The sequence below is a fragment of the Crocodylus porosus genome, unplaced genomic scaffold (assembly GCF_001723895.1).
Source record: "Crocodylus porosus isolate Cpor-Errol unplaced genomic scaffold, CroPor_comp1, whole genome shotgun sequence".
NCBI classification, from domain to species: Eukaryota; Metazoa; Chordata; order Crocodylia; family Crocodylidae; genus Crocodylus; species Crocodylus porosus.
The window spans coordinates 586,272-605,209 of NW_017728929.1; the positions used below are offsets into that span (position 1 = coordinate 586,272).

The 18,938-nt window shown below is 40.0% G+C and overlaps 1 protein-coding gene across 1 annotated transcript in view; it reads right to left on the reverse strand.

Moving 5' to 3' along the window:
* Positions 1-18,170, reverse strand: part of STAG1 (stromal antigen 1) — a 241,072-nt gene extending 222,902 nt beyond the window's left edge. Inside the window, exons 1-2 of the mRNA XM_019542857.1 lie at positions 18,016-18,170; positions 9,593-9,695 (exon numbers count right to left, since the gene is read on the reverse strand). Coding sequence (XP_019398402.1) covers positions 9,593-9,695; positions 18,016-18,044 — 132 coding nt within the window. The 5' untranslated portion in view covers positions 18,045-18,170. The remainder of the gene's footprint in view (positions 1-9,592; positions 9,696-18,015) is intronic.
* Positions 18,171-18,938: the final 768 nt, after the last annotated feature.

Here is an 18,938-nt window from a genome sequence, read left to right on the forward strand (position 1 = left end):
GTATCTTGTAAACTATATATATATACACATACACACACACACGTATCAGCATTAGATTTATACACACACACACACACACACACACACACACACACACTGCATCAGATGTATTTATATGCGAGTCTTACTGCGAGAAAAGTAAAAAAAAAAATTAAAAATTGTGATCTAGGCTGCAAAAAATAGCTGTCATTGGCTTACTAGAAAATTTACTTCTATGTACTTAGAAAACAACTGAGGTACCTTATTCATAAAATAACCGAACCCCAACTACTTCAGGATACAAGTATTACCAAGTTAAAAGGAACCAACTTCAGGTTATTATATTTAAACACTTTCTTCCCTTTCATTGCTACCCAAATAAAGCTTGTTCATAGTGCTTTGGGTGCTCATTAGAAAGACTTTAATGTTCGCTTCCCACACCACTAAAATTAATCAGTAACTCAATTTATATGCACAAATGCAACAGATTACCCTAATGGTCCCTTCTTGCTTTGCAATCTGTAGTTAAAATCGCAACCTCCAAAAAAAGTTATCTGGAGTTTGCCTCTACTGTGCTAACAGGTCCAGAAGATTTATTCTGTGGACAGTCTTCCTGTGGTACCATTTGCTTTGAAACATTCAGGAAATTGTGCAACTAGGTCTTGATTGACTGGTGCCTGCCATTTGTATAGAAGGATTCACTAGGGTTTATTACCCCCAGCAGGCTGCACCCAGATTTAATGAAGCACAAGCAGCCAGATTCTTGTCTTCAAAATCTACTTTTCATGGTTAAATGCTCCAAAAAAAGGACTTCAATGGGCCAGATATGCCTAGCACAGAATCCTTACTCCCCCATCCCTACCCCCCATGCAAAGAAAAACCCATCTATAGGAGAGCTGCTGCAGGTAGCAGACCCAACTTCTGCACTAACCAACTTTGCTTTGGTACACGAGGACAGAGGATGTGGTAGAGAGGTGCCTAGAGGGTGGGAGAGAGAGCAATAAGAAAAGGGACAGGCAAGAAGGAGTTCAGCACAACTGCAACTCATTCCAATAAATGCTGTAAGAGCTATCAGTGACCTTACAAAGGCATACATTAGAGCTCTTAAGCTATGGCGAGGCCAGATGGCATGCAATCAGGGAGCCACAGCTCTATGGAAGGGACAGTCGGGCCTCTGACCTTAAAGGGCATGAGAAATAAGTTTTCTTTTCCTACGAGGCCATTATCCAGGCACAGACAGACAGCCATCTTGTCTGCCCGTTTAAACAAAAGACAATCCAGCTCACTGAAAACATTGTCACTTCAAGGTGTGTGCAGTATGTAAAAACTGATGTATTGTGGACTGTATCTTGAGATTTTAATGAAGAAATTGTTTATACAACCAGGCCCAAGATCTTAATTTGATTTTTAGAAGACTAGATTTCTGATATGGCACTGAGGAGCTCTGCTGAAAGCTGATAATAAACTCGACCTGTCCTAGATTTGTGCTGATTCCACAGACAAAGTTTTTACACAAAGGTAAAACAAATGATGAAAGATTTGGTCCCTGCCTATCTAAGGCCTGGCTCTAGGATCGTCACCAGTTTCTGGGTAGCCTGAACAGCAAGTTAGAGGCTGAACAGCATAGTCTTGAACTGGAAATACTGATCCCGAATTAAAGCATTCATTATAGAAATGCATCTGGAGACAAAGGTAGATTCTGCTGGGACCAGATGACCTCAGGAAATAATGAGAGGGTAATTTTCATCAGAAAGGAAGCTTTCCATATATGCCAATTCAAAAACAAGACTGAGTAATGGGAAGAGCTTATCTTTTTTCTTTAGCTTGAAGAAACCTAATGCTCACATGTCTGCTGCATGAAGCACCTGAACTGGACCAGTCCTGTGCGTTAATCTGGTACACAAGGCTGATCTGAGAGCCTGATCCAGCCCACAGACTGGCCCCATGCTGCTCATCTGCCCTGCAGGGTCACATGAGTTTGAAAGCCCCTTGCACGGACAAACCTACATTTGGGACAATTAAAAAAGTGGGGGGAAGGGGAAGGGATGGGGATGGAGGCTGCTGCTGCTCTGGACTGTGTAGAAGCTGTGCGTGATACTGTAGCAACAGAACTGTACCAAAGCCAAGCCAGCTTTAACCCTGCTTCACCCAGGATAAAACCTGGAGCAATTTAGCTTACTTTTAATCACCAGTCTCACATAGTTAGACATTCACAGCATATGTAACAGCATAACACCTGCTGCGTGCTCCTGAGCAGCAGCTGCCCCAAGTGTATATGCATCAGTGTCCTGAACTAGGTATTCTACCCCAAGTCTGAGAATCCATTGCAGATTTTCCCAGACATTTACTGAATCATTTTATAAAAATCAAACACTGCAGGGAAGAAGTTTGCTGGGATACAACATCTATACCCAAAACTTGTTCAAAGAAATGTGTTTCAGGGAGTGAGGAAAGCTCTGGCCAAAAACAGAAACATACTGCAGGCTTTAAGGCCCAAATCCAACTCCCCCTTTATGTAGCTATGTCTATTTATGCATCTAAGTAGACATCTGCTAGGAGGGAAGCAGCAATGTAAAAGGTAGTCCATGTAAATTTCTTGAAGCATGGTGCAGATAACTTTCTGGTACAGGTAGTGGAGAGGCCAACTAGCTGGGAAACTCTTCTCAAATTGCTGCCCACAAACAGGGAAGAACTGTTTGAGAATGTAAAGGTGACTTGAGTGCCTGACAAATGGAAAAGAAATCCAGGAGAGCTGGCTTACTTTAAGGAGGTCATATTAAGGGTACAGGAGCAAGCTAACCTGGTGCAACAGAAGAAAGGGAAGTGCAACAGGAGGCCAGCCTAGCAAGGCAGCAATCTTTTCCACGAGTTGAAACTCAAAAAGATACACAACAAATATTAGGAAGGTCAAGGCACAACTTGAAATGCAGCTGGAAAGGGACAGAAAAAGCAATAAAAAGGAATTCTGCAAGTATGTCAAGAATAAGAGGAAGACCAAAGAAAGCATGGATCCTTTAAGGAATGTAGAAAACAATCTAGGTACAGATGATGCAGAGAAGGCTGGAATATTTAACATCATTTTTAATGCAAGTCTTCACAAGTAGGGAAGCTACTAGAAGATAAATGCGACTGGATGCAATGATAGAGAAGGCGGCAGTAATTGCAGAATAGGTTACGGAATACTTGAGGAAGCTAGATGCTTTCAAGTCAGCAAGGCTGGATGGCATGTACCCAAGGGTAGTGAAGGAATTGGCAGGGGTAATTTCAGAGCCATTATCTATCCTCTGAAAACTTGTGGAGGTTGGCTGAGGTCCAGGATGAGTGAAAAAGGGTAAATATAGTGCCAATCTTTAACAATGGGAAAATGAAATATCCAAAAATTACAGACCAGTCAGCCTGACTGATACCTAGAAAGAACATGGAGAAAGTTCTCAAGAAATTCATTTCAAAGCACTTAGAGAAAAACAAGGTGATCAGGTACAACAAGCACGGATTCACCAAGAGCAAGTCATGCCTGACCAATCTGATTTCCTTCTCTGATAAGGTGTAATGCTCTGTGGATGGGGAGGCAGCGGCGGGAAGGAGTGTTGCATGTTACTGGGGGAAGATGTGGGGGCGAAGGAGTGTTGGCTGTTATATAATTTGACTTCCACAAGGCCTCTGACACTACCTGCCTCAACATTCTCATCAACAAGCTAAGGAAGTACAGACCAAATGAAGGTACTGCAGGGTGGACAAAACAGGTTGGGTCACTGTGCTCAATGAGCTGTCATCAGTGGCTTAAATGTCTACCTGGGAGAAGATCTCATGTAGGGTTCCTCAGGGGCCTGTTCTGGATCCAGTCCTGTTCAACATCTTCATTAATGATTTGGATGTTGGAACAGAGTGCACAACTAGCAGATTTTCAGATGACACCAAGTTAAATGGAGTTGCACACTCTGAAGGGCAAGGCTAGGATCCAAAATGTGCTGGGTATACTGGAGAAATGGTCCAGAATCAACCAAATGAAATTCAGCAAGGATAAGTGCGAAGTCCTGCACTTGGGATGGAATAATTGCATGCACAGATACAGACTGGAGAATGGTTGGTTAGGCTGCAGTATTGCAGAACAGAGCCTGAGGCTTACAGGGGACTAGAAGCTGAGTATGAGCCAATGGTGAACTCTTGTTGCAAAAAGTCAGTAAGATACTGGTTTGTATTAACAGGAGTGTCACTTGCTAATAAAGGCAAGTGATCTTTCCACTCCATTCAGCACTGGTGAGGCCTCACCTGCAGTGCTGTGTCCAGTTTTGGGGTCCACACTTCAAAACAGATGTATTCAGAATGAAAAGAACGCAGCAGAAGGCCTGGGAAGCAAGATTTATGAGAAAAGGCTAAAAGACCTGTTATTATTTAGTTTGGAGAAGAGAAGATTATGGGGGAAGTTGATAACTGCCTTCAAATACCTGAAGGGGGATTGTAAATAAAGAGGGTGGAGATGGACTTATCTCCATGGGACAGGACTAGGGAGAAATGGCCTCAAACTGCAGCAGGAGAACTTCTGGTTAGAGATTAGATTAGGACAAACTTTTTGACTGCGAGGTTAGTTAAACAGTATAACAGACTAACTAGAGAAGCTGTAAAATCTCCATCCCTGGAAGTTTAAGAGCACATTAGACAGATATTTAGCTGGGACGGTTTATTCAGAGATGATCCTGCCTTGAACAGGCAAGCTGGACTAGATGACCTCATATGGTCCCTTCCAGTTCTACTTTCCTAGCATCCTATGTTCTCTAAATAGTAGATGTACAAGTAGCATTTAGGGCCATATACATAGATACTATATATTGTTGCAATCCTATTCCACTTTGAAAGATGTGTAACTCCATCTAAATCCTTAAAAGATTAGCCTGAGAAAAACCATGACTGGCAACTGTGAGGGGGGATGGTAGGAAGAGAGAAGAACAGGACCCTTTCCATATTTTTTGTCCAATGGCCTAATGGTTAGGGCACTTGTCCAGGGAGTGGGAGACCCAGGTTCTAGGCACCACCACTCTGGGGGGGTTGACAACAAAACTCCAGGCTGGGCTAAGGCAGGGCCACTAATGCAAGGTGGCCCACTGGACAGCCAGGAGAGGAGCAAAAAGGAGCAAATGGAGGACAGCAAGCAGAAAGAGCCTGAGATGGGTACTGCCCTGAAAAGGAGAGTGCTCTGGGTTCTGGCCCTGCCTGCACTGGTGTTTAACTGTTTAATCCAATGACTACTTAATACAAAATGTAGAAATAGCATAGGGGTAGCAGCTCAGGTACCCTATCTTATATCCTAGGAATAAGTACTACTACACTATTGGGCTAAAAGACAAGGCAGCCCTCCTTCTCTTGACTTCTCTCTTCCTCCCTCCAGAGTTGCCACTAATGATTTTTCTCTGAGACTTGGGAGGAATTACAAGCCTCTCTGGCAGAACAGGAATTGCAACATGGTATAAACAGCTTTCAAGGATCTCTTCTGGGCACATTCAAAAGAACAAAGCAAGCTGCAGTGCAGGAGAATCTAAAATCTGCACATCTACACATAAATGCATAATTAGCACTTAGCCACCGGAAGGGGGAGTTGAATTTGGCCTGTATGTACAATCAGTTAATTATTAACGTTCTGAAATACATGCCTTAAAATAAATGCAAGTCATAAGGAGTTCAATATTTAGTTTAGCAAAAAACAAACAAACAGTAAATGCAAATTATTATGGTTAAGGATAATAATCTAGCAAAATAAAAAAAATAACAGAATTCAGTGAAAAAAAATGGAAGTTGGAAAAGCATTGGAAATACAGTGCAATTTTTTAAGTGAGAGTTTTTGAATGTAGACCAAATGTCTTTCCAAGAGATGTACAGCAGGTCAACAACAGATAATTAGATTTGGCACAGTAAACACTGGGAAGAATTATCTGCAATTAATTGGGTCAGACTAGCAAGTTTCATTATGGTCATAAAATCTATTCATTTATGAAAGGACATTTTATTAGTTTTGAATTCCTTTCTTTCCGTCTTTCATGTAAAATTGAGAAGCAGGTAGAAAAAGGGTTGCATACGTTATAATCACAAAGGCCACGCTATATCTTAGTCGCATTGAGGAGATTCAGAACCATGTTGTGACAGCTCTGGAATCTGTTCCTTTCAAGTCTGTAACCAATATTGGTGGGGGATGAAGGATAAAAAAAAAAAAAAAATAAATCACTCATTGGATCAAAGATCCCATGTTAACCTCTTCCTTCTTCAGGATGCTATGTTGATGACACTGTCATCTGTATGCTAGAATCATACTAGGCCTGCTATTTTTTCCAGTCTTTTGGGTTTGGTGTGGGGGACAGGGACAGCTGATGGATGAATGCTTTCCTTCTTTCACTTCATTTAAATGATAGTCTTTCATGGCCTGAATAAACAAAGATGAATGCTTACTGGATATCCATCTTGGTATATTGCATCTCTCTTATCCAGGTAATCTCCCCCATGGGAGACTTTAATCAGTTAAGATTATTTGGCTTCTTTAGTCATAGTTCACTAATATGGGAATTGCTATACTGAACTGCCTCGATGTGCCCAGTAATTAAGGAAAAGTATTCCTTTGCACTCATTTCTGAATTTACCTCCTTTCAGTTTTACTGAATTTCTTGCTGCTTTGTTCAAGGACAGGGGAATGGTCCCCATCCACTTTCATTATTTTTATCACATCCCTTCTTATTGGTCTTCCTTATAAGGCAAACAACCCAACATTTTTAGTCTTTTGCTGGAACAGGGACTTTCCATACTCCCCTCAGTCTTTCTTGATACCTTTTTTCTGACCCCACCTAATTCAGTAGTATACTTCCTGAATAGCAGTGACCAGTAGCGAACACAGACTTCCAGACACCTCCGATTTGCATAACCATTAACTTAGTTGTTCTCATGAACAGATTGTGCACAGTCTTCTCTGAGAAAAATGAATCAGGCCTACGGTCTGTTTGCTTTTTGCTCACTCCCTTGTTTGTGGTACAACCCTAAAGGAGTTGAGAGTGGTGGAGAACTAAATGGAATGAGCTCTCTGATAGACAGAGATTTACTTCGGTCGATTTGAGATGGGACTTTTTCCAATTTAGAGAGTACCATTGGAAAGCAGCTGTCTAGCTCATCTTCTCAGTCAGAGTTGTTCAAGTACTATTATCTCAAACGTGATCGACAACTCAGGGGGGTAGACATCAAAAGAAAATGCCCTTAAAATGGCTATCAGGGGTTGGGGGACACCATGCATTTGGAGGAGATGCATGAAAAGGCATTGCTCAACACATTTGCTCCTTCTGGCATTAAAGTCGTAAAACAAATCTCACAACTTAGTGGGCAAGCAAACTGGCTTTGTGTTCAAACTGGTCTTTTCTGCCTTGCATGCTTCATCAACCAGGAAGACAGCTGTAGAGAGCAGCCCTTTGAAGAGCTAGAAGTACTGGAAGAAAAAATTATCTGGTACAGAGATTTCTGACCAGTTGTTCTTGTTTTTTCTTTAAAGACTTTCTGAAGAGATGGGATTTTCTTTTTGTTTTGTTTTTTCCTTTTAATTATGGGAAGAAGAAAAAAGTCCTGCAGCAAAGAGACTTTCAGAGACGGCCGTGAAAAATGCAGAATAAAAAGTGATATAAGCCTGATAGTAAGAGGAAAGAGAAAGCTTACATGGGAGGAAGAAGGGAAGAAAGTCTCTCTACTAAGTAATTTCTGGATGCTAGAGAGGGTCTCCAGGATCCATGAGCAGAGCAATATAAATTCTCTCATAATAGATACTGAAAAAGTTGCTCTGAACATCAGATCAGTAGGACACTTCCTAAAGAACATACAGTTAACTACAAGATTAATATATGGTCATAAACAGTACATTTAGGACTAACATTTTACACAGAAAAAAATAATTTTGTTTTCCTGCTCCATAGGGACTTGGGTTGGCTGTCATGCTGTTGCAACTATCCTTCTCAAACCGAGCATTTCAAAACAGCAAGTATGTTTTGTACATGAAGCTTATCTGTGGAATATTCACGAATGAATATTGAAACAATCAGCACTACTGTCCTGAAATAAAACACTCAGAATGAAACAGCATAAAATAAAATAACTCTGAAAGCTTTCTATACCTTCACAGACTTTAAACAATGAAGGGATTCTGCTCAAACTGGAATTAAAAATAATTAGCCTTCATACTGACACCTAGCATGAAGATCAGCCCCAACTAAAGGAAGGCTTTGGAAAATATGACCATGGAAACATTTAGCAATTTCATCCACAGTAGTTGTCACCTAAAGCCCCTGTAGAATTTGACATTGGCACTAGTGTCCAGAAATTCAAAAGCTAAGATTCCAAAAGTAACTTTAAACTGGCTGAACTGTGTATATGTATTTTGGCTTATGATTTATAGAGTTAAATATTTACCTTAAATTTCTTCCTAAAATTGCAAAAAATTCTTACCGCTGTTCAAAAATATATTGGTTGGTTATTTATTTTCAAATCCTAGTCAAACATATCTTAAATGATTCCCAAAGAAAGAAAAAAATGTGCATAAAGGACTTTACAACAGTAAATAACGTCCTTATATTAGCTCAAAATTTTGAAGAAACAAGCAATATGACATGTTCCATGAAGGTTCACTAGCTGAGCTGATCTGGGAGAGAAAATGAGAACTAACCAAACTTATTAAAAGAATGCCTATAAAAACTAATGTAAAATTCTCCCCCAAAATGACCTTATTCCACTTCATGGAATTCAGCCATGGTAACAGTAATACACGTGCTAACCCTGGAGAACTACCAAAAACAAGCCTCTTGACAAAATACAACAATCGTGTATGTCTGCCTATGGATATACCCATAAACAGGGTACTTTTTTGTTTTTTTAAATAAACAACAACAAAAAAGCTTTTTTAACTAAATACTGTAGAATTTCTGAGTGTTCCCTCTATTATTTCCATTCATGAAATGGCATTGTACAAAGGCACTTAAAAATAATCTCCTCTTAGTAAATCCTATGACCACAGATACCAAAACCTGAGGCTCTCATATTAAAAAAGAAAAGCTCTTTATCCATATGCAAGACAGAAGATATCCCATTTCCTTAAACGTACATTAACACCTCTACTGATGGAAGATTTCAACATTATTTTAAAACTATGAGGATAATTTCTAGATTACATGAAGAAATTAGCAACCACTAAAAGATGGCTCGAGTGTTGTGTCAGTACTCTTTAATAAACTCTCCATTAAAACTTTTAAAAGGAGAAAGTTGTTAGGGTTAATAAGACTGCTCCCTTACCTAGAAGAATACTATAATGTAAAAAATAGTGGAATAATTTAAGATGAGTGAATGCGAATAGCAACGGATACAACATTAATGGGTATTACCATTTTATCTTTTAAATTAGATATTATTTCTAATACTTCAGCAAGCAATTCTTGTATATTGATCTGATGCATGTATTATGTACTATAAGCCTTCATGAAGTTTGAGATATACTCATTGTAAACCTATTTATGTTCACTATTATCACTAAGATGTTCAGACAAAAGAATAGTCTGCAATCAATTTTAAAGAGATGCACAACAAAACAAAACTAAATAACACATACTGGAGGCCTGCCAGGACGGCCCCTTTTTCTTTTTCCTTTGACTTCTGTTTCTTCAAGCTCACTGCCAGCATCTGAATGCGCAGTAGTTTCATTTGTAGAATCCCTAGGGAAAAAATACTAGTTAAATTAAAATTATTTGAAACTAACAACCTATAATTGACTCTCTGATTAATATTTAGTTCTAACCCAGAACAGAATAAATCAGACTTTAAAAGCCTTAGGTCACATTTACTCTGCAAATTAATCAATTAAACATTGCTACCTTTGGAGAAATGCTAAGTTATGTAAGTTTTATGGAGTTAGAAACCAAGGAATTTACATTATAAGCTCTCAGACATGAAGACATTTAATTAACTCATTCTTTTAAAGTGAAGTTCTACTTTGAAAATTGACTGCAGTAAACAGCACCTTCTTATCAGATCTACTGCATGTATATATTCTGGATTATAACTTTAGTGAAAAAAATAAAGGTTTTAACTACTTTTTACTCCTGTTAACCTTGAGACCCAGTACAGCTATGGAAAAATTACCTGGATTCTAGTCTAGCTCATACATCTCTATTCTCAGCTGTACTTGATGATAATGGTATTGCACACATACAATTAACAGCAGGATTAACCTTGCAGAAACATTAATACTGGTGATGATGAGCAAGCAGGAAAGAACTCATTATATGACATTCTTATTCCAAATCAAGTTTGATTCTGGTAGCTAGGGAAGACTGTTCAAGTGTACAATGAGTAAGTTTGGTCTGAAAGTTATGAAGAGACTATAAATGTGGAAACCCACAGTGCCATTTTTCCAGTCACTTTTCAGAGTAGGACCACACTTTAAATAGAAAAAAATGTTACCTTAAAATCTCCTTTCTTCTAGAAGCCAGGTCCACAGATCCTACTATGGTTCTTCAATCAGGGGGCTGCTGCTTGGAGAAACCAGACCTGTCAGTGATCTTCTGGGGCACTAGGTTTTGCCCCTGAAGAGCCCACAAGTGAAACTATTTCCCAAGCTGATGTGAACTGAATTATTTTAACTTTAGCTTGAATGATCAAACTAACTTAAGATCTCTGTGGATCACCAATTGTGGCAGAGCACCAGATCCATCTTTCAGAGTTATTAAACCCTGTTTTTAATCGCATGTTATTGTAAATCCAGTGTAATTTGTAAATCTTGTGAGAGGAAAAAAAATCAGGCGCATTTTGCTAAGACTATGCTTAAATTCAAATAAGCATGGATTAGATCTATGGATCTGGCACATAGGAAAGAGGAAATTTCAACCAATAAATGTTACTATCCTCCTTCATAGCCAGGCCCACAGATCTTCCCAAAAGTGGCTTTTATCAGAAATGCTATGTAAATTCATATGGAGGTACTAGCGGTAAAGTAAAGCTAACATTTAATTATTTACAGCTCCATAAGCATTACTGCATCACAGTTAAGATTGTGCTACTATTTTATCTTTAGTATGACCTTTGTAATCTTCCATTTCTATTATCTCCTGATTATATTTGTAAATAAATAATAGGAATTATAAATCTAAATGTTTGACTTTTTTAAAGGACACTTAAGAAAAAGTCACTGTATTCAGATTTTTAAGCATCTTACTTTTGTTGTCATGAAAACACACATTAAAATTTTAATTCTTTATTCTCAGATTAGTAAAAGCACTTACTTGCAGGAAGAAACATTCAGAAATAAACGATTAACAAAACTAGCTTACCTAACACTAAATGGAATCAAATCAGTTTGCAACAGCAGAGCAAATATGACAGAGTTGATAAGAATGCCTATAACAATGATATTGGTTATTGATGCATCTAAACTTTATTCAAGGGTAGATACCTCACACCTTGTAACTAATAAAGGCTGATGACAGATGTGGGGAAACCCCCCCAAAAGCGCTTTATTGGAAGAAGCAGCATGTTTCAACCTTGCTTGGCAGCATCTGTATAGATCAAGCATCTCAGCGGAGCTTCTTGGCTCTCATCTAAAGCTAATTCAATCAGCTATTAGATAAGAGTACCAAAAAAGCCCCACTAAAGTGCCCAATCTAGACAGATGTTAGGCAAGCAGGATCCAACTAACGTGATGCTTATTCTGGGCATGTGCTGGGCTTGGAACAGGGGCATGCTGAGTTTAAAGTAAAGCGCCATTTTGGGGGGTGTTTTTAACATCTGTAAGCAGCCAAAGACTAAAGACCCAAGTTGACGTCAAGACAGCCACCACTTTTCTACAGCTTTTTCAGATGGAAAAGGGGGTAACACTTGAAAGTTTGCCTACCATCTCCTATTGCTTCCAAAAGTACTAAAGCCAGGCTTTCTCTATGAAAGATGAAAAACACCAGGTGTTAGAGAATAACGGAACATGGGATACAGGAGTGGAGGTCATTAGGAGGCTCTTTGTACTTTTGCCACAGCAGGCCTCTAGAGCTCGTAAGGTCTACACAACTTTCTTCATCCTGAAAGATCCTATAGTCCTGACAGATCAAAGGATTCCTCAATAAGGTTACAGTTTTGTTGCAGTATTTTTTGGTAAGTTCCACAGCAGATGTGCAGGGAATAAAAAAATTCCAATGTTTACAAAAAGGAAATTGATTTTTGCAGTTTTCATAGCACCATCATCCATAAGAGCTAATAAAGTGTTGCTTTTTAACACCAGCAATACTAAGATGAACCATTCAAGCCATGGACTCCTGAAATGTTTAGCTGTTAAATCAATTAAACTAACAGGAAAAGGTGGCTAACATTTGCAATTCATTTTCCTTGATTCTGAAGCATGCTGCATATACTGAGGTTATCATCCTTGCTTTCATGCTTCTCTTGGGCAGTAGTGTTACTGGACAGTGATGAACTTCTCAAAAGAAACAACTACCATTGGAAAGGAAACTCTAAGCCAAACTAAACGTCAACAATGTTGAAGCACTTTATATTAGAAACTGAACTAGAGCAGGCACCAAACTGGACTTTTTCCAATGGATCATCTTCAAATGTTGGAATTCCATTAGAAACCTTTATTAACGCAAGTTTGAGGTGTTTGTTTGTTTGAGATTAGAAATGCAGCACTCCCTAAAAAATCTGGCAGCAGGCTAATAAAAACTTTAAAGCACCTTCCATGTAGACTTCAGTTTGATGACTGCTTTCAGAAAGGGTTTTCTTGAATAACAAGCATTCAGCTGTTTGACTTCAGAATGAGTCCAGCTAGGAAAGCTGGCCCGATCATTTACCACTTTGGGCACTCCCAATTTTTGCTTTTTTTGACATTATCTTGGAGCAAATGTTTCCATGACTGATAATTTCTGATAATCCACAAAAACAGACCACATTTTCAACTGCTGAACTACAGTTAGCATTACACACACTTTTTAAAAAAATTCCATTGACATAAAGACAGATGTCTTAAAAACGGTGTTCCACCTTACGATTACTGGTGAAGGTGGAATTGCAGATACTCTCCCCTTTGCCTAGAGCAGTAGGAGCCAATATTTCTCGGAAGGCGTGCTACAAATGAGCCCTGCACCCTTCCCAAGTTTCACTGCCTGAACTGATGCTCTGCTTTCTGCCCAATATGTCACTGTGCTGCCCATCTTCTTCCTGATCTGCCACGTGCTGCACAGAGGATGTGAAGTATCTGCAAAAGAACAACGTGGCACTGCTACAGTATTTAGCATCAAGTGGTCTGCAGCATCTGTTGTCTCATCTGCACCAAGACTAATTCCAAGACAATCTTTCAACTCTTCTTTCAGATCATTTACAACTTGCAAAAAGCTTTGGTAAGCATATTTTCCTCAGTTGATCTGAACAAGGTATGACATCAATGGTTTTTGTTTTGAAAAGCTTTGCAAAGAGTTTTTAATAGTAAGGATCTCGAGGCCATGAAGTGGAACATTAACGTTGCCAAAAGTCTATGCAAGTCAGTAATCTTCTGTTCTATTATGCATTTGTTCTTCTGTTTTCACAGATGATAGCCCACTGACCGTTTTCTGTACTTGTCTTTCGTACTGCAGATTTGGCCACTTGAATCTACTATTTATGAACTCTTAAAAAGGCTGCCACTGCATGCTTTCTGCTTAAAATCCACTTTACCCACTGTATAAAACATCAAGCTACCACTAACATGAAATATCTTCATTGGATACTTCACACTCCTCTACCTAGCATTTGCACTTCCTACTTTATTCACACTTGCTATAATCATTTGTGCCTCCTTTTCACCTCAAGAGCACTCTCCCGTTTCCCTTGGTGAACTACAAATCTCACTGGCTGAACTTCACTGCTACGTATGTTCATGCTTGCTTCATACTTAAAACAGCTAAGCAATAACCTTATGGAGAGACCGACTGATTTGATTTGATATCAGCATGTGATATGGTGTGTTCTAGAGGAAATGAAAAATGGACTTCATTTTAGTCACTTGCAAATTTTCATGTTTTTTATTCAGGTTTGTGATTTCTATATGTTCTGCAATTGCTGTAACAAACTCCTAGCTTTCCTTACGGCCACAGTCCCTGAGACAAAGCCCAAATAACACATTGGGAAATAAGAGTTACACGTAACTCTTGTACCTTAATCCCTAAGGAGTGAGAATCCATACAGCTCTGTCCAACTTAGACTGCTGAAACTCATGCTTTTAGTTCTGCAGAGCACTAGGTAGTGTGTTAGCCAACACTGAGATCGAAATGCTAGAATGGTGGTCACAGAAGAAGTTGAATTTTCTCCTATTTATAAGCAAAGCATTCTTCTGATGTAGTGGGGGGAGGTGGTGAAGGGTAGCCTGATCTCCGTGGTAGGAGCAGCCTCAGTAAAACTTTGACAGCATCTCAGAGCTTGGGAGTTTGTTTCCAAGCCACAAAGCTTCTATAGAAGCAGGAGAGCTATCCTCTGCGCTGGAAAGCCTGGCCCACTCCTGCTCTGCTCAATCCAAGATTCCCCTTCTGTACTCCAATGTGTTCCTCACCTCCCATGTCAAATGTACACGCTTCTTTCTCTATTACCTTAAATACTGACACTTTCCCCTATTTCCCCCTTCATGAAGGAAGACTGGGGGCTAGCCCTGCCCCTGTTTTAAATACGTACCCAATACTTCCCTGTGACAGAGCAAACTCTTTAATAAAAAGAAAAAACTTAAGAAGTTAGACCCAACAGATCTTCCTAGGGAAGTGGGGGGGGGGGAGGAGGGGTGTGTGTGTGGGGGTGAGGAGGGGAGTGTGTGTGTGTGTGCGCGCGCCCCTGTGTCTGTGTGTGCGAGTTTGTTTTTTTTAATTCAATTTTCCATATTCCAAGCCAAATAAGCCAAAACAAATTCCAAATCCAAGAGTCAGTGCAGAACCATAAGTGGCCCTACTACTGACAAACATCGTCCACCCCATCTGGAGCTTCAGATGTTTCCAAAACCTTTGGCAGGTATCCTACTTGCAGGCCCAAGTTTGGGGTTCGGATGCTCCCAAGTTTTCTTGCCCTCAGCCGTAAGGACCAGTGGCAAGCCAAGGAGGAGTCTCATTTCCATAAAGTGAGCTTAAAGCCAAGACCTTCCCATTCCAGCAGCTAAGTGGGAGATTTACTGTACAATACCTTGGCAGGCACTAACCCCATGCCAAGAGAGTGGTCTTCCCCAGTGCAGCTAGGAAGACCACATCCGTGGTCATGGTGTTTCTCATGCAAGGTAAACATAGGCTATGCTCGATTTGAGCCTTCAAGAGGCTGATAAACTTTTTTTTGGTTTATATAAACTAAACCTTCCTCATCCTCACCCCAGGGAAGAGACGCAGTGTTCAATGAGGCGAGGTAAATGCAGTATATCTTACCATCAGGCTGAGCCTTCTGAGAAGGTACCAGACAAAATGTGCCCTTGAAGTGTTAAGAAGTGCAGTGTGGTGATCATCATCATGATGGCTACCTCAAAGAGAAATAAGACTCACCCTAGGATCTGCACAGGCTCTAGAGCAGGTTCCTCCACACTGATCCTTAGGATATAAGTAAGCAAGCAAGCATGGATAGAAAGACTGATACTTCAAGGCAGGGCTGTCCAACTGGTAACCCACAGACTGCATGGGGCTCCCAAGGAATTAAAAACTGTGCCCCTCAGGCTCTACATCTGGATATCACTCCCCCATTGCTTTTTGCTGCTGCCACCAGAGTCGTTGGGCTCCCCCTGTGTCCAGCTTCTATTGGCTGTGGCCCAAGGGGTCCGGAGACAGCCCGCTGTTTGTGCTGGAGCAGTGCAGTGAAGCAGGAAATACCTGCTGCTTGGCAGTAAGATGGGGGGACATGATACAGGGTGGTGGGTCCTATAGTGCAGCATATCTGCACATGCCAGATGCCTCCATGGCACAGTAAGTCCACATGGGTGGGGGTCTGCACAACATGTTGGAGGCTTATGAGGTGCAGGGTGAAGGAAGGGGGGCTTACACAGCACACTGAGGGCATTGGTGTGGTGTGGGGAGGCTCACAGCAGTGTGTGATTGGGAGTCCTGCAACCCACAGACACTCAAAAATTAAGACACCTATTAGGAGGCAGTTTCAGAAGCTCACTCCTCTTCTTAGACACCTAATTTCAAGTCCAGTTTTTTCCTTCCATGTTTATTTTCACTTATTTTTGTGTCAGCACTGCAATTTAGCTTGAATAGTTTATCTCCCTGACCTATTTCTACAGATTAGTCAGATCCACTCTCAGACTTCACTTGTAAAGCAAACACTTTCACATTTCTTTAACACAGGCTCTCCATTTCTTGGTCATCCTAGTAATCCATTCTCTCCATCTGCTCCAGTCTGAGTTAAACCCTTCTTGCACATGAATGACTGGAATTGTACACAAGGTACTCCAGGAAAGATCTCACCAATACCCTGCACAACAGAATCAATACTTCCCTAACTTTACTGGAAATACCTTGACTGATGACCACTGGGATGGTTTTTACATTTTTCATAACCACATCTGTTAGTGGCTCACAGCCATCCTGTGACTGCAGTTTACCCAAGTCTTTCATCCTCATTTTTTTCCAACTGGGGAATACCCAACCAAGAGCAGATAGTCTTAGTTTTAGTCTAACTGCCTGTCCTCGAATTCTGTACTACTAATTTTCACCCCATTCCACTATTATAGTCCTCAGGGTCATCCAGTTCTTTCTGTACAATATCCAATTCCTCCTTTTTATTGACAATCCCTTCCAACTTTTTATCATCAGAGCATTTCATTAATGCATTCCTGTTTCTTGTGCCAAGGTAATTTATAAGAATACAGAATAAGCAGCTATGAGATTGTCCCAAAACCAATCCTTAAGAAACTCCACTAGTAAAACACATTGCATAACACCCCACTTTCCATTTACCTTCATGCCTTTTGAACCAGTTTTAAAGGAAGAAATGATTAAGGTCTTACACGTTATTAAGCTTAGGAGGTTTATAGGTACCTTTATCACTTTCCTCCCTTTCTTTAATACCAGTAATTCCTATTTTCCAGTGGTATGCTATGACCCTTCAAGCTGAATGAAGTTCTGAGTTTTGCTTCCATCATATACATGACTCCTTCTATTTTCATATTTTCATTCTCATGAAATAAAGCAAAATAATCTAACATTTTATACCATGTAATTAAGACCAATGGCTCTGCTTTGCAGAAGAGTTTTCTGACTTGCTGTAAATTAGAGGAAGAGAAGAACAGTAAAAATTTTAGGGCTGGAGCTCTCTCTCAAGTAAATGACTGTTAAATCCAGATGCTGCCTCCAAGCAGCATGCAAGCAGGTAACCTTCCAAATCTGTTCTCGTACAAAACCCACATCACGGACAGTTTGGATTCACCAATACTCTTGGATTTGGTTTCACTAACAGATAATGTAACAACAAAACTGAATTCAAACTTGCCACCTAAATTTGGATGCTCTTAAAATTCCTTCCTTCAGCTTACCCATCATATTTCCTAGATCCTCTCTCTAAAGGGCCTCTCCATTCACTGTAATATTCCATACTGTCTAAGTGGGGTAATTAACGAGCTGCCTCATTTAGTCTACATAAACCACTTACACTCACATAACTAGCTTATTACACAGCAGTAGAAGCTGAAGATCTCTTGTAGGACATGTTGACCTGGCTATAAAGGAGAATGTGCAATTATAATAACAATTTTCTGGAGTAGGATCCAGCTCATACTTTCTTCTTAAGTCCTCAATGCTGGGAGCAATGAAAAGTAGCAAATGTATTTTGTTGACTGCAACAAAGAAAAAGGAATATACGCAGGGAACAGATGTTGAATGGAGGGCATTTTTATGGATGTTTACAGAATAGAATACTATTTCAAGTGACACAAGTCTGGAGCAGGCACATGAAAAGCACACATCTCACTGTCTTGCACCATTACTATACAATCATAACACCTTCTTAAGCCATCTTTCATCATCTAAAAGATTCACATATAAAGGAAAAATTTATACTCACTGTAACACTGGCAAATCCGAAGTAATCATTTTTGTAGCACCCTCTGAAGTATTAGAACTACATAGAATTTCTTCTACTGATGCTGTTACAATACAATTCCTCAGTAAATATTTTCGCAAAAGGAATATTAAAGTCCAGTCTACAGAATAAAAAGAAAGGAACATGTAAGTCATGATCCCAAATGTCCAGTATATTACAGACCAAACACTGTTGGCTTTGTATTAAGTTTGCTATTAATCATATGAAATCAGAATTAATGTCTGATGACAACTTAATCATATTCTTGCACATATTTGATTACAACTGGGTCTGCTCCAAACATTTCACAATACTAGGCAATATGACATTTCTTTTACGAATTTATAATACTTTATATGCACTGTGATCTGTTCATAGTCTTATTAATATAGACTTGTACACATATGACTAGAAACTAAAAACTGAAGACATGAATAAAACAGCTTTCTCCCCTCAGCCAGATGTGGGTTGAGCCATACCCCAGAATGGCTGGGCTGGGCTGAGCTGAGCTGGGCTGGAGCAAAGTTGCACCTACTTCCCCCTTTGGTCTTTCCCTGCTCCCCCTCCACCCTCCCCTGCATATGGATGGATTAGGGCCAATCTACCCCATCCCCATCCATGTGGCCAGACCAGGCCCACCAGCAGGATGCAGCCTGTGGATAGACCAGACATTGCCCATGTATCCCACAGATAAGCACCATATTTTAAAAAGCTTTTGACAAGGGGGCTGCTCAGTGAAGTCTCCAAGGGTGTTGAAGAATTAGAAAAAGTACATAGAAGGGCAACCAAAATGATCATGGGTATGGAACAGCTGCCAAACCAGGAGAGACTAAGAAAGCTAGGACTTCCATTTAGAAAGAAAAATGCTATGAAGAGTTATGGCAGAGGTCTATAAAATCAAGATG